Here is a 17,100-nt window from a genome sequence, read left to right as displayed (position 1 = left end):
GGCTTGAATGTATGGATCGGTCCTACATCCGATATCGGATCGGATAATGTGAAAACGCACTAACATGCAGGGTTCAAAATGAGGTATTTAATACGGCAAGTGCATGTACAAAAATATGTCCATGAACTTGAACACTTTGCTCCCTCAAATTAGGACGGAAAGTGCCACTTTGCTCCCACCTAGCAGGAAAAAACTTTACGAAATGGTAATGTGAAAAAGTAGATATGTACCTTTATCTCCAGTTTTCTGCGTTCAGGCTGTGTCTCTCTCTAAACTTGATCCCTCCAGTGGTAGCGACCCCGCACATTTCTCGAAGCTACAATTTACAAGTGGTTGTCAATGTCTAATATGACAAGTTGGAACAAGAGTTCCGCTTGTAACTTGTAACTTTCAGTTTTGAGAAATGGGCCCCAGGGCGACCAGGTGTTCGGCAATCGCTGGAGTATCCATGAGGCCTACTTTTAGTAGCCCATCTCCCGTCGTCTCTCTTTTGTTTTGGCCATTATTGATTTGCTCTATTGGTAAGTTATTCTTTCTTCTATATCGTCTAAATGTGGTGACTTTAAGATTTTTCGGACAATAAGCTTGATTTGATTTATTCTTGGGCAACATCTGAAAGCCATGTTAAAGCTGGCTACCTAATGATTCTCCGACAATTTTTTAGCCGATTATTGATTCGCCGACAACGATTCGCCGAATGCCATTTAGCCGAATAATCAAACTATCGCTGTCACTTTTGGTCGAATAACGTTACGTAGAATCTTGGTTCGCATACAGTTCAGTTCGCTTCTGTGCAAATTATCCGAACTATTATTGGACATTTTTCATTTAACAAAGTAATATTTTCGTTTAAGCCACGTTTAGTCGAATAACGTTTCACATTTTATAAATTGTTAAAATATTTTCGAATGAATGAATTATCGCTGTTGTAAAAAAATTACGCACTTAATAGACACTTTTTTTTCTTAAACTATGTATAATGTGAAATTCTTTTCGTTGCGGTAATAATTTACATATTCTGGCAATTAACATTATGTTCTTGAACAGAAAAGTGCTAATTTCCGAATGGGAGAACTAAAAGTTTTAAAAGTAAAAATTTGGTGAGTTGATAGCAACAATACATAATTAACTAAAATTAATCCTTAAAATCAGAACATTTTGACACGTTGAAATAAATGTGAGTTTCTTATAAACGATCTAACAACTAGATTTTTGAATCCGCAGGACAGTTTGTACGCAAGTTTCAGCCAACTCACCAAAAAAAAACGTATTGTGTTTCGACTAATTTTTTGTCGGCCAATTTTTACAATTACTGAATGATTATTCGACGAAAAGTCAATCGGCGTATCAAATTTCTGCTTACCGACTCCGTTTACGAACAAATATTATGCGAAATGAGACTTTTCCAATCGTTATTCGGCCAAAAAAGACGTCGGCGAATCGTTGTCGGCGTACCGAAAATCGGCGTATTTTATTTCGGAATATCAATCGGGCACCGTTAAAGCTAACCAAACATGTTTGATAGGAAAACATAGTAAAAACTGTGCTATATACTATACAATAAAATTATGGTACCATGGGATACATACTACTAACATTCATAGGCCACGTAAACGTTTGTATATTTGATATCAACAAATTATTTAAAAAAATGGATTTCAAGGGCAATTCAAAGTTCACATTTGATTCAAAGATATTACGTATGGTGATTTTTTATCGCGGACAGTCTTTTATATATTGGTCTCTAGTATTTTGCGTTATGTTGTAAGAGATAAATAAAACAAATATGTAATTCACTTGATGTTTATGGCACATATTTTTCCATCTGAATAATACATGATTACTTATTCTCATAAAAATTGCTGCATTACACATGCATAAGCAGTTGATGCGTTGGGATAAGATATATGGAATGCAAATGATTTTATATAACAGTCTGAAATTAGCGTCGTTATACCTAAACGTTATCAATACTAATATACTAATCCGTACTAATATTATAAATGGGAAAATGTGGGTGTCTGTTTGTTTGTCCGTCTTTCACGGCAAAACGGAGAGACGAATGGACGTGATTTTTTAAGTAGAGATAGTTGAAGGGATGAAGAGTGACATAGGCTACTTTAGGTCTCTTTCTAACGCGAGCGAAGCCGCGGGTAAAAGCTAGTACTTCTATAAAATTGAAAAATGAAAATGAATATGAATCAAAATGAAAATTGTTCTTATCTTATCCCAACCAACGCACCTTACTAGTTTAAGTCAAACTATTCTTAACGACACTAAATCCGAGGTACCCAAACCTCTTGACCCCTAAAGTTAAAAAAAAACTGTATGCAAAAGTTACGGTATCATTTTTCATTTTAGGTTTTTGCTTACAACTAAGGTATTAATATCGTGCAGGTAGACGAAACGTACATGTAGGTATACAATGTATAAAATTGGTCATTATTTGCAAAATTCTAAAACGTATTTTATAATTCAGTCTTGTACAAAAGGAGATTCATCGCCATATATTTTGAGTTTGTAGGTATTCACATTTTAAAGCATTTAATGCCTATGAATGAGGACCCCTACTACGGCTACTACATATAAGTAGTGTTATAAAACAAACCTTATACATATAGCTATTAATCTGGATTTACGCTTCCAGGACGTACTGGTACGTACAATTATTTATTCTGTGCCTTTTATCAGGACATTTGGAGCCTGTGTAAACAATATTAGGATTCGCATACGACGCGGTTTTTGCCTTTATATTTATGAAGGCGCTTTCGTTATTCCAGTTTAGTCAATAGAATCTTATCAACCGCGGCCACAGAACTAAATTTCTGTGACCGCGGCTATCTTTTGAGTAAATGCGCAGTGCAGTGCATTTAATTTAAATTTTGAACAAATAAAAACACGTACAAAACCAAAATCTAATCTGTTGTGGAGTACCTTATTTATTGCACCAAGTCCCCGAATCGTAATTTCTATAATATATGCTTCAGTTAGTTTTCAGCGTTTTCTTGAAGTATCAAAAAAAGATTTGAAATGTGTATACTTATAAATGAATACAGGAAATTTAATATTAGTTACTTCTATCCTATATCAATGTCAATTTCCATTCCAACAACTAAGTAGTATTGTCTATAATTCGATGATACAGGTGTAGTTATCCCGGGAGATAAATTATTTTATTGATATCGTTTAGTTTCGTAGCCGTTAAGTTACCATTTACAAATTTAATTTACTGTCAAGTATAAAATAATTGGACGGTTTAATTGAATGAATAATATAATGGACTAAGAGCCCAGAGCCGCCAGACCTTCCTCGTTTTCTCAAGGATGAAACTTTGGGCCGGCGGAAAGGTCAAGAAATGATGATGATCAAATCCTTACAGTATTTTCTATCATATAAATAAAAATCAGTCTTGAGAATTAAAGGAAAGTTAGCTTTAAACCTTATAGCAAAAAAATGGCCGACGAGCCGAATTAGGTAATATGCAGACGTTAAACGTCGATACGAACTCTACATTGTCCCAAAGTTTCATCCTTGAGAAAATGAGGAAGATCTGGCGGCCCTGGGCTCTTAGTCAATATAAAGTTTTTAATTATAAAACGGCATATTACTAAGCTCCTTAGTAGCCAACCTGGCTGCCCTGTTCAGCGTCACATTGCAGTGCGAATGCAGCGCCTCCAAACGCTCACTCTCCGCTTTGCTCCACTTCGTCTCCATGGCAACCGAGAACGCGGTACACGAAAACGTACATAGTAAACTTATGAGTATACAGACTCGCATCCTCAGGGCGTCGCTGGGTGGTTCTAAGAGACACATGAAGTTGAAGTTTTTGTCATCGAATAGGATCTTCTCGACGACGTCTGCGTGTTCAGGCAGATCTTGGAGTATTGTGATGAGGAGACTCACGATATTTAGGACTATGCGAGGTGCTTTTGAATCTGTGGACAATTGTTGGTATTAATTTTGATTACGAGCAACAAATTCGTATTGTTACCCATTAGCCGGGTCCACACTGGCCGCACGTCTCGTGGTTTTTGCATTTTATTTTGAATAAGGATTAAAAAGAAAAGTAAATCATTCACGATTCACGGCAATAAATACGTGCAGAACTATTTTGAACAGCTGACCAAGGGCCGCCATCTTGCCGAACAAATTTACTCGGGCGAAGCAAACGTGAGCGCATGAGCACGGACGTATTCCTCGCGAAGTAGTGCCTCGTGAGTCGTGCGGCCAGTGTGGACCTGGCTATTGACGTAATATGTACCTAAACAAAATTCGGGACACTCTTTTTGGTAACCATATAATTGGGTGAATAGGTGACACAAATTTTGAAAATCTACACAACATGAGGCTAATGTAAACTATGTACATAGTTTTTTGGACCTTTTAAATGTATTACATAACAAAATTAAAACAGAAACTTTATCTTACTAATTCCCAAACTAATATTATGCTTAGTGGCCGCAAAGAAGCTTGCGAATATTGAATAACTCACACAAGCCCAGCAGTCGTGTGAACACAGCGTGCGCGCGGTGCGCGGCCGTGGCCGTAGCGAGCTGCCGCACGGCACGGCACGAGCGTGCACACAACCATACGCACACTTCCAGCATCCGACCCGTGCCCGTCAGTCTAGAACAGAAACAATGTGATAGCGATGAGAGTGAGCAGAGCATCATTCACTCTTTGAATCTCACTCAAGCAATGCCTATTAGAGCGCAATGCTGAAGATTGCTTTGAGTAGGTATTACTTTCATGTTAATTTGTCTGTCACCTTGGGATAACAATCAACTTTAAAAATACCATCACAAAAGATGGCGCCTATAATTTTATGTCATTTGTTCTTATAAAAAATGAAAACACGCAAAAATATTTGGGGAAAATATGATGTTGGCCACTTCCAGGCTGCGAAACAGCGCCATTTGGTTTTAAGCCTAAAATGTCCATACATTTCAGGGGGTGTCCTGCCGTTTCACCGAAAAACGTTTCGTCAAATTTCATTTCCCAATAATCATATCGCAAAAGTTTCATTTCCCAAATTATTGTTTGGCAAAGGTATGTTGTGCAATGAATTTGTTTGGTCAAATTATCATTTGGCACAATTTTACTTAGTCATATTTTATTTAGACAAAACTTTATTTCGCAAAAGTTTTTAATGGCAAAACTTATATCCCAAAAACATGTTTGGTCAAAATATCACATCGCAAATTTCGAAAATATTTAGGCATTTGCATTTTCATTTCTACGGGATCCATTTAATTTACCGAAGATTTTTTTGTCAAATTTCATTTCTCAAACAAATTTTGCCAACTACCCATATTAACATTTGACAAACTTAAAATCTGTCAAATTATAATTTCCCAAACTTTTTTACTGTTTTATTCCCAAGTGCTTCAGCTGGACAAGAAAAGTTTACTCAACATTATTTTTGTCAAATTAATTACTGGACTAAATTATTTTGTCAACTATTTTTTTTGGCAAAAAATGTTTCTTCAAATTATACCATGCAAAACCACGTTTTACAATAAATATTATAAGGCATAAATGTAATGTAATAATTTTATTAGTATTGTAACAGAAAACTCGTGTGTGACAGAGTCAGTTTAGGTGCGACGACGAGCGAAGCGAGGAGGAGCGTGTTAGGTTGACAGTGAGCAAACCGGAAATGACTTTTTAATATAAATAAAAGTTAATAGAACATAATGGTCTTGAAAACGTCAGGTTTCTTTTTAATAAAATGTATCCGGACATGTAAGTGAAAATGTCATCCTTGACATTTGCAGCAGGAGGAAAAAAAGTACGACATACACATTATTTCACACAAATCTTGGACACAAAGTATAAAATCAACAAACAAATTTCTAGTGCGCCATTTAACTACAATATATTGGGAAATGGAAATTTTGCCTAACAATACATTTGACTAAATAATATTTGGTAAAATAAGATTTGACCAAGTAAATATTTTGGGAAACAAATACTTGCCAAAAAAAAGTTTTGCTAAATGTCAATTTGCGATAAGTTGTTTTGCCAAACGTTTATTTGGGAAATGATAATTTGGGAATAATAGTTTGGGATGTGAAACTTTGGGAAACGTTTTTTGGCGAATCGTCAGTAAACCATTTCAGGGGTACGCTTTTTTGTATGGGCTTTGTCTGTCCCGGTATTATATGGTTCTAGCTAATAGCAAAGAGGATCGAGTATTATAGAGAGTTACTGTCAAAGTAAAATGTGTAATCACAGTGCATAGACTGCCATCTCTCGACACAAACTTAAAACTTTTGAACCTCAGATTGACAATTTGGCCCATGTTTTTAGCTTGATATGTGTTAAAATGTCAAATATTAATATTAGCGCCATCTAGCCGAGCGTCCCATCAGAGGTGTATCGCCATCTAGGTCACCGTACCTTTGTCTGTATGGTATTGAGGTACGTTTTTTTCTTAGACTTTATCTGTCTATACGGAGTTACATATGTTTTTGCTAATAGTCTAAAAAAATGATATCCAAATAGATCCAGCCATCTCCGAGAACTAGGGAAATAAAATATAAAAGAAATGTTGACAAATTGTTCAACTCTATTCGAGCTCCCATTAACTTTGAACGGCTAGTAAAACAGAAGGCAAATGTTTTATGTCGGTCATAATCGTTACAGTTTTATCGACAAGGACGCTCCTGTGTCACTAATCATTAGTTTAATGCGTCTACGTTTCGTCAAATAATAAGGTCAACTATTTACATTCAGGGTTTTTCTATTGCAAATTTTCCGAGACCGAGTTTCCTTGGATTATATTGAGCTAAATGATTAAACTTTATGGGCCGCGCTTTAAAGAAACGCGGAGAGAGCCGCCCCTGGTTAAACCGCCATCCTATAGAAGAATCAACAACAGTAGCGCTCCATAGAAAGATGATATTAAAGACTTATTTCGATATTGGGGCATAAAAGATTACCTGTCCTCCATGTCATCATCATCCTTGCAGTCTTTCATCAACGAGTTTATGGCTGCGATGAACTCGTAAACCACTTTCGCTTCGAGATATACCTGAAAGTAAACAAGTGTTAAGAAAGAATCGATTACATGGATTATTTATTTATTTTTCTAAACAAATTATAATATTGCCTTTGGCTTAATTCCGTGGACAACATTGACATGTTATCACAGGTAGCAATCTTCCTCGACTGGTGTCACTGACATTTTTTTTTTCAAAAACGTTTTTAATCTGGCTTATAGGAACTTATGTAGTAGTTTGCAGTGGCGTCATCTCTTTTAATATTACAGTGTGCCTCCTTAATGCAAATAGACTGTTAAAGACAATTGCGGAAGTAATAGATTCTCCTTTTACCTAGCTTACAAATAAGATCTATGTTTCAAAGATGGTTTTTAGATATTAGCTTAGATCCTGTATCTGCAGCGCCAGCAGCGCGGCCACGGCGCCGCACACGCGCCCGGAGCTACCCTACACTCACCAGGCTCGGCTGGCACACTATGTACACTTACATCCTGTATCTGCAGCAGCGTGTGCCGGGGCAGCACCGGCGACACGGCGGGCAGCGCCAGCAGCGCGGCCACGGCGCCGCACACGCGCCCGGAGCTACCCTACACTCACCAGGCTCGGCTGGCACACTATGTACACTTACATCCTGTATCTGCAGCAGCGTGTGCCGGGGCAGCACCGGCGACACGGCGGGCAGCGCCAGCAGCGCGGCCACGGCGCCGCACACGCGCCCGGAGCTACCCTACACTCACCAGGCTCGGCTGGCACACTATGTACACTTACATCCTGTATCTGCAGCAGCGTGTGCCGGGGCAGCACCGGCGACACGGCGGGCAGCGCCAGCAGCGCGGCCACGGCGCCGCACACGCGCCCGGAGCTACCCTACACTCACCAGGCTCGGCTGGCACACTATGTACACTTACATCCTGTATCTGCAGCAGCGTGTGCCGGGGCAGCACCGGCGACACGGCGGGCAGCGCCAGCAGCGCGGCCACGGCGCCGCACACGCGCCCGGAGCTACCCTACACTCACCAGGCTCGGCTGGCACACTATGTACACTTACATCCTGTATCTGCAGCAGCGTGTGCCGGGGCAGCACCGGCGACACGGCGGGCAGCGCCAGCAGCGCGGCCACGGCGCCGCACACGCGCCCGGAGCTACCCTACACTCACCAGGCTCGGCTGGCACACTATGTACACTTACATCCTGTATCTGCAGCAGCGTGTGCCGGGGCAGCACCGGCGACACGGCGGGCAGCGCCAGCAGCGCGGCCACGGCGCCGCACACGCGCCCGGAGCTACCCTACACTCACCAGGCTCGGCTGGCACACTATGTACACTTACATCCTGTATCTGCAGCAGCGTGTGCCGGGGCAGCACCGGCGACACGGCGGGCAGCGCCAGCAGCGCGGCCACGGCGCCGCACACGCGCCCGGAGCTACCCTACACTCACCAGGCTCGGCTGGCACACTATGTACACTTACATCCTGTATCTGCAGCAGCGTGTGCCGGGGCAGCACCGGCGACACGGCGGGCAGCGCCAGCAGCGCGGCCACGGCGCCGCACACGCGCCCGGAGCTACCCTACACTCACCAGGCTCGGCTGGCACACTATGTACACTTACATCCTGTATCTGCAGCAGCGTGTGCCGGGGCAGCACCGGCGACACGGCGGGCAGCGCCAGCAGCGCGGCCACGGCGCCGCACACGCGCCCGGAGCTACCCTACACTCACCAGGCTCGGCTGGCACACTATGTACACTTACATCCTGTATCTGCAGCAGCGTGTGCCGGGGCAGCACCGGCGACACGGCGGGCAGCGCCAGCAGCGCGGCCACGGCGCCGCACACGCGCCCGGAGCTACCCTACACTCACCAGGCTCGGCTGGCACACTATGTACACTTACATCCTGTATCTGCAGCAGCGTGTGCCGGGGCAGCACCGGCGACACGGCGGGCAGCGCCAGCAGCGCGGCCACGGCGCCGCACACGCGCCCGGAGCTACCCTACACTCACCAGGCTCGGCTGGCACACTATGTACACTTACATCCTGTATCTGCAGCAGCGTGTGCCGGGGCAGCACCGGCGACACGGCGGGCAGCGCCAGCAGCGCGGCCACGGCGCCGCACACGCGCCCGGAGCTACCCTACACTCACCAGGCTCGGCTGGCACACTATGTACACTTACATCCTGTATCTGCAGCAGCGTGTGCCGGGGCAGCACCGGCGACACGGCGGGCAGCGCCAGCAGCGCGGCCACGGCGCCGCACACGCGCCCGGAGCTACCCTACACTCACCAGGCTCGGCTGGCACACTATGTACACTTACATCCTGTATCTGCAGCAGCGTGTGCCGGGGCAGCACCGGCGACACGGCGGGCAGCGCCAGCAGCGCGGCCACGGCGCCGCACACGCGCCCGGAGCTACCCTACACTCACCAGGCTCGGCTGGCACACTATGTACACTTACATCCTGTATCTGCAGCAGCGTGTGCCGGGGCAGCACCGGCGACACGGCGGGCAGCGCCAGCAGCGCGGCCACGGCGCCGCACACGCGCCCGGAGCTACCCTACACTCACCAGGCTCGGCTGGCACACTATGTACACTTACATCCTGTATCTGCAGCAGCGTGTGCCGGGGCAGCACCGGCGACACGGCGGGCAGCGCCAGCAGCGCGGCCACGGCGCCGCACACGCGCCCGGAGCTACCCTACACTCACCAGGCTCGGCTGGCACACTATGTACACTTACATCCTGTATCTGCAGCAGCGTGTGCCGGGGCAGCACCGGCGACACGGCGGGCAGCGCCAGCAGCGCGGCCACGGCGCCGCACACGCGCCCGGAGCTACCCTACACTCACCAGGCTCGGCTGGCACACTATGTACACTTACATCCTGTATCTGCAGCAGCGTGTGCCGGGGCAGCACCGGCGACACGGCGGGCAGCGCCAGCAGCGCGGCCACGGCGCCGCACACGCGCCCGGAGCTACCCTACACTCACCAGGCTCGGCTGGCACACTATGTACACTTACATCCTGTATCTGCAGCAGCGTGTGCCGGGGCAGCACCGGCGACACGGCGGGCAGCGCCAGCAGCGCGGCCACGGCGCCGCACACGCGCCCGGAGCTACCCTACACTCACCAGGCTCGGCTGGCACACTATGTACACTTACATCCTGTATCTGCAGCAGCGTGTGCCGGGGCAGCACCGGCGACACGGCGGGCAGCGCCAGCAGCGCGGCCACGGCGCCGCACACGCGCCCGGAGCTACCCTACACTCACCAGGCTCGGCTGGCACACTATGTACACTTACATCCTGTATCTGCAGCAGCGTGTGCCGGGGCAGCACCGGCGACACGGCGGGCAGCGCCAGCAGCGCGGCCACGGCGCCGCACACGCGCCCGGAGCTACCCTACACTCACCAGGCTCGGCTGGCACACTATGTACACTTACATCCTGTATCTGCAGCAGCGTGTGCCGGGGCAGCACCGGCGACACGGCGGGCAGCGCCAGCAGCGCGGCCACGGCGCCGCACACGCGCCCGGAGCTACCCTACACTCACCAGGCTCGGCTGGCACACTATGTACACTTACATCCTGTATCTGCAGCAGCGTGTGCCGGGGCAGCACCGGCGACACGGCGGGCAGCGCCAGCAGCGCGGCCACGGCGCCGCACACGCGCCCGGAGCTACCCTACACTCACCAGGCTCGGCTGGCACACTATGTACACTTACATCCTGTATCTGCAGCAGCGTGTGCCGGGGCAGCACCGGCGACACGGCGGGCAGCGCCAGCAGCGCGGCCACGGCGCCGCACACGCGCCCGGAGCTACCCTACACTCACCAGGCTCGGCTGGCACACTATGTACACTTACATCCTGTATCTGCAGCAGCGTGTGCCGGGGCAGCACCGGCGACACGGCGGGCAGCGCCAGCAGCGCGGCCACGGCGCCGCACACGCGCCCGGAGCTACCCTACACTCACCAGGCTCGGCTGGCACACTATGTACACTTACATCCTGTATCTGCAGCAGCGTGTGCCGGGGCAGCACCGGCGACACGGCGGGCAGCGCCAGCAGCGCGGCCACGGCGCCGCACACGCGCCCGGAGCTACCCTACACTCACCAGGCTCGGCTGGCACACTATGTACACTTACATCCTGTATCTGCAGCAGCGTGTGCCGGGGCAGCACCGGCGACACGGCGGGCAGCGCCAGCAGCGCGGCCACGGCGCCGCACACGCGCCCGGAGCTACCCTACACTCACCAGGCTCGGCTGGCACACTATGTACACTTACATCCTGTATCTGCAGCAGCGTGTGCCGGGGCAGCACCGGCGACACGGCGGGCAGCGCCAGCAGCGCGGCCACGGCGCCGCACACGCGCCCGGAGCTACCCTACACTCACCAGGCTCGGCTGGCACACTATGTACACTTACATCCTGTATCTGCAGCAGCGTGTGCCGGGGCAGCACCGGCGACACGGCGGGCAGCGCCAGCAGCGCGGCCACGGCGCCGCACACGCGCCCGGAGCTACCCTACACTCACCAGGCTCGGCTGGCACACTATGTACACTTACATCCTGTATCTGCAGCAGCGTGTGCCGGGGCAGCACCGGCGACACGGCGGGCAGCGCCAGCAGCGCGGCCACGGCGCCGCACACGCGCCCGCCGCGGGCACCGCGCCCGGAGCTACCCACCACGCCTACCACCATGCTCACCTGACACACGATCATTATATAAAAACCATCAAAAATATTAAGTTTAAATGAAAGCCAAATTCATTGCAAAAAAATCTAAGGGGGTAGCCAGTTCAAGTTCACTTAAGATCTTAAAAGTTCAGGATTTGAATTAGCTATTTTTCATACATTATATCTCGCCGACGACGATTCAATGTCCTAATTTTATTTCCAGATTATTATTAAGTCATAACATCCAACATTGAATAGGAAACAAAATAAAGGCATTATGCACAAACCATGTTCAGCTGCGTGAGAGATTCGACGTCGCCGTCCATTACTTCACTAATATTGGAATTAAGGAACGCTTCCCATTCTTCCAGCTCTATAGCGGATGGCTCCTTCACTAAAAAAAATTAACAAAGATTCAAATTTAGACAAATCAACAAAATAACGAACTAGGTAAGGTAACGGATCATCAAATGCAAATTTTATTTCTGATGTCAATTTTACGCAAGGTGAATTTTATGATACTGTAGATTTTCACTACGACGAAATAAAATCGTAATAATATAAAAGTTCACCTTCGTGTTTTTCTTCGGGCACAACAATTTCATCATTGTTTGCTACTTCTTTATCAGAAACTTCTTCAATAAATTCAATCTTTTCAATATCCTCATCCTTGGTCTCCTTCGAGAATTTTTCTTGATCCACATCAACAATACTCGGTATTTCAATGGCCGGTTCACTTGTACGTCTCTGATTTTCTGACTTATTCTTATCCCAACTCCTACTAAAGTGAAACGATCGCTTGATACTCCTTGTCAGCCTATTCCCGCCGCTGGCAAACCTGAGTTTATCTCTTGAAAACTGGAGCAGCTTTTGCTTATAAGACGGCGGTACACTTTTACTAAGTCCAGAACTGACCTCGCTGCTGCATTTCGTTGAACTCTTTGGGTTTTCTAAACTGTGCGATGCTGTATCTACGCTTTTCGGTTTCTGTTTCACATCATCAGCTTCAGCCTTCTCACTTGTTGCCGTTTTAGGTTTTTCCGATTGTTTTTCTTCAAGAATCTTGTCCATTATCTTTTCAGTCTTCTTATTAGCTGCCATAAGTTGGGCCATGTTGTTCTCAAGGTTACAGACGACAAGATTGGAGTTGTTCATGACGTTGTACTCGTGCCTGAGCAGTTTGGCGTTGGCGACGGTGATGGGCTGGGACTGGTCCTCGTCGTCAGTCTTGAGGCTGTCTCGGACGCTGAAGGCACTGGTGGCGCGGACGCTGTCGTCGTCAGACATGGGTATGCACTCTGTGGGCGCAGCGCCGCGGATGTGGCGAAGGTCGTGCTCGCGGTTTACTACCTTCAAGGGCTCATTGTCCAATTTCATAGCCCTGAAAACACAAGATTTATTTAAGCTTTATCGTACAATACACAAAAGTACAAATGGCAGACTTAATGCTAGGAGGCATTCTCTACCAGTCAACCATGAACTAAAGTTTAGCTCATGGATGGTTTAGCTGCTAAACCGAACCTACTTAGCATATCAAACAAACTCAGTCAAAGTCAAAACGTTACGTTACTCACAGCTTTTTCAAATGTTGTAGCAGTAGCTTTTCTCTTTTTTTTTAACTTTATTTCGGCATCGAATGCTTATTAGAGTAATAGTTTTTGACCATTTGTCACAGAAAAGGAAAACCCTATGCCTGTGAATCCTGAACAATTATCATTTGTACCTACAGGACAATCCATACTAATATTATAAATGGGAAAGTGTGTGTGTATGTTTGTTTGTCCGTCTTTCACGGCAAAACGGAGCGACGAATTGACGTGATTTTTTAAGTGAAGATAGTTGAAGGGATGGAAAGTGACATAGGCTACTTTTTGTCTCTTTCTAACGCGAGCGAAGCCGTGGGCAAAAGCTAGTGCTAGTATATTTAACAGAAAGTTTGGTGCTTTCTGCTAATGAGCTGGTGATAAATCAATATTGCCTGTGAATGTTGGTGAGATACTTTATTACCAGTTACTAACCTTTTTAATAATAACAGTATAAGTTTGTTGATTTAATACCTTGCATTGCTGCTAATCTTATCCCGTTGTAGGCGCTTCGCCTCCTGCTGGCTGTGACTCAGTGGTTGCGTGAAGGGTGATTCACTTTGCACGTCTTCGGGCAGAATGAGGACATGTCCCGCTACAAATGGGTGCGCTAGTATATCCGGCCATGTCATCCTTTTTATGGGATCTTTATGTAACAGTCCCTGCAAGTGTTAAAGTAAGAAATTAAATGCAATCTGCGTAGCGCGATCCAGAATTTTTAAATTTACGTAACAACTTTTAGCCAAAATTCATTGTTGTCAACAGAATGTTCCATTTAAATTTTGAATGTAATTCGAATTTAATTTTGTTTTAATGTAGTTTCATTTTAAATTTGTTATTTGTAAATTTTAAATAATGTAACGTAATGTAACAATATGGACTGTTTGTCTGAAATAAACGAATACAATACAATACAAAATTTTGGTTCCCTTAAAAGTGCTGAAATTGTGGGGCGGGAAGTATGACGACAAGTAACCTTGACTTTTGCGTAAGCCTATTTATACATAGGTACCTATTTAAAATACTTAATACACTATTTACCACAAATATAACTCCTCACAAAATATTCATTATTCGCAAAATAAACGGTCTAATACAACCGCAACACACAAACCCTATGCAGATACAGAAAATAAAATAAAGTAAGATTTGAACTTGTATTTTTTTTATCGGCGAGTGGATATTGTCACACTACTATTTGAGAAATAGTAATCTAGTTGTACCTGTAAGAAGGAACGGGCTTCCTTGCTGATGAAGCTGGGCCACTGCACCGGCTTGTGTCGGATCATGCGCACCAGCTGTAGGATGGACATGGTGCAAAATGGCGGCTGTCCCGCCATCAACTCGTACACTATGCATCCAAGGGACCAGAGATCTGCCTGGAAAATAATTCAATATAATTGCCTTTTATTTATTTTGACTACACTTTTCACAAACTTGGCAGTAGGAATAACCAGGCTTGACATAACACTGCATAAAAACTCAGCATATTGGTTCTACATAATGGGCCTGTAAGGGCATTTTCAGAATTTGGGACCCCCCAATTAGCGTAAGTTGTTAACAAAAATTAACACACTGTCGTTTTGTGACGTTAATTAAGCTTGAAATTTCTATAAATGTTAATTACATAAACTATGTAAAATAAATTACGTAAATTTTTAGACAGATTTGTTCACTGTGGTTTGTTGTGTTTGCTCGCTGGATCAATTTGTGAATTAATTTTTGTTAACAACTTACTAACTCTGAAAATGCCCGTAAATGTTTGTCACTTTTAATTCTCTGAGAAGACTTCATGACTTTATAATCTTTCTTTCATGACTTTATAGTCTTTGTGCATTCCAACAAGGTTCACTATGGAGCTTTAGATATAATATGCAGTGCCCTTGAGCTTTAACAGAGTTGTAGTGCTAGGCGACTTTAATGATTTCTTAAAATGGTATATGTAAGAATAAATGAATACCTGGTGATCATAAGGTTTCTCATCAATGAGTTCAGGTGCCATGTACAATGGAGTCCCCTTGATGGAAGTTAGGATGTGGGTGGAGTTGGTCATTATTCTAGCCAACCCAAAGTCACAGAGCTTGGCACAGCCACTGCTGTCTAACAATACATTCTGGGGCTTGAGGTCCCTGGAAATATAACATAAGATACAGTAAAGTAAAATTAAAATTCATAAATGCCATTATCCATAGTTATTTCATGTGGTTCTTTCAAAGTTTACAAAAATGTCAACTGAGGATATCCTTTCAAATGTATAATATCTAGACAATAGGCTATAAATATCTGGGCGACCGAGCTTCGCCGGGTCCTATTTTATTATATCACATAATCCCGGGTCTCGAAAACCCCCATATAACAAATTTCAGCGAAATCGTTAGAGCGAGCAGTTTCCGTCGTTTCCGAGATCGTCGGTATATATTTATAAATAAATATACAAGAATTGCTTGTTTAAAGGTATCAGATAAAGCAGACCAGAACAAACAACTATGCTTGTTTCGTCTGGTCTGGCTATCTAGTCAGTTATAAAAACAATGTTATATACATACCGGTGTAAAACCCTGTGTGAATGTAAGTAATACAGTGCAGACACCAGATCCCAGGTTATCTTTTTCACTTGTTCCTCATTCAAACAGCCTTCTTTAGCCAGTATACTGTGAAGTTCCTTCTCAGCATATTCTGTAACTACCACCAACTCAGATTCCGTGTCAAAACTGTCTATCATACGTATAATGTTCGGGTGCTCCAGTGTACGCTGAATGTCACATTCTTGCCTTAAGTTTTTCAAGTCTTTTGACGAGCGGCCTTTCTGAAAAAAGTAAGTTAGAACATGAGAAATTATACTGTCAGTAATGCTTCATGGTTTCAAGTATCAACTGATATACGATACCTTGCGTATAACTTTTAAGGCCACTACAACATCGGTTTCTTTATTCTTTGCCTTAAACACTCGTCCAAAAGACCCTTCGCCTACGAATGATATTATATCGTAATTCTCCATACTACCTTATTTGTTTTGAACTTAAGATATATTCTGATGAAGCATATCTTTTGCATAAAATGCACACAAAACAAAAAATAGACACAAACTGCTTCCGCTTGTTGCTCTCTTGTTGAATCTGTTACTGTCAGCTGTCAATGTCAACTTGACATCTTGACAGTCTTGACATTATCAGCTTTTTCTGTTTGAGTCATAGTTTAAAACACTACACTAATTATGAATGTCGTCGAACGTACTCCGTTTATAGACGGTCAAGCAAATCCTGTCACTAAAAAAAGGCGCGAAATTCAAATTTTTCAAACTCGTAGTAAGGAGACTCTCGGGTAGTCAGATACCGATTCTCATAAAAATCGGCTCAAAATAAAATAATTAAAAATGGCGGTTCCATCCATTTATGACTTCAAATTTGCAATAATGGGCCTCTCATAACAGTCTGTCCAAACCAGAGAGAGTAGAAATTAAAAAGCTGTAACATCGTAGTGTCGTCCCGTATTCTCACACATGTTGATTGGTCAGACTTTATGCTTGAATATCGACGTTCATCAAGGTCTGGCCTTAAATAGAAACATCAAAAGATGACGATCGCATTTGTGAAAATAGGAGCCAGTTGATTTTTGAATTTGGAATGTTCTACATCGCGCTATCAACATTTTTCTTGCCGCGTGTATAATCCCTCCGAGTCCCTGATAGGGAGGCTGGTCTGGGAGGTGGGATAAGGCCGCCGGCGGCCGTAGTACCTATAACCAGGTGTTCGTCCTTGTCCCAGACATTCAGATGTAAGTCAAGTGTCAAGTGCATCTGGACCAAATTATATAGGTATGTCTCTACTTCCAAAAGAGGGGTATTATATATGGGC

General features: G+C 45.0%; 1 protein-coding gene across 2 annotated transcripts; it reads right to left on the bottom strand.

Annotated features, from left to right (window-relative positions):
- Positions 1-1,789: 1,789 nt before the first annotated feature.
- LOC125227879 (serine/threonine-protein kinase fused) lies at positions 1,790-16,352 on the bottom strand. Of its 2 annotated transcripts, XM_048132258.1 has the most exons (11): positions 16,134-16,352; positions 15,793-16,052; positions 15,207-15,375; positions 14,470-14,625; positions 13,721-13,908; positions 12,236-13,044; positions 11,951-12,057; positions 11,553-11,693; positions 6,945-7,036; positions 4,493-4,626; positions 1,790-3,935 (listed from the first exon to the last, which is right to left on the bottom strand). In XM_048132258.1, exons 1-11 carry the CDS (start codon positions 16,242-16,244, stop codon positions 3,586-3,588), a joined length of 2,517 nt encoding a protein of 838 aa, XP_047988215.1. In that variant the 5' UTR covers positions 16,245-16,352; the 3' UTR covers positions 1,790-3,585. The 2 variants fall into 2 exon arrangements, with proteins under 2 accessions (XP_047988215.1, XP_047988214.1); XM_048132257.1 differs by lacking the exons at positions 1,790-3,935; positions 4,493-4,626; positions 6,945-7,036 and having other exon boundaries at positions 11,290-11,693; positions 16,250-16,313.
- Between the last annotated feature and the right edge of the window lie 748 nt (positions 16,353-17,100).

Source organism: Leguminivora glycinivorella, chromosome 7 (assembly GCF_023078275.1).
Source record: "Leguminivora glycinivorella isolate SPB_JAAS2020 chromosome 7, LegGlyc_1.1, whole genome shotgun sequence".
Lineage (NCBI taxonomy): Eukaryota > Metazoa > Arthropoda > Insecta > Lepidoptera > Tortricidae > Leguminivora > Leguminivora glycinivorella.
The sequence above is the reverse complement of the archived record's forward strand: the minus strand, read 5'-3'. Positions and strand labels throughout refer to the sequence as shown.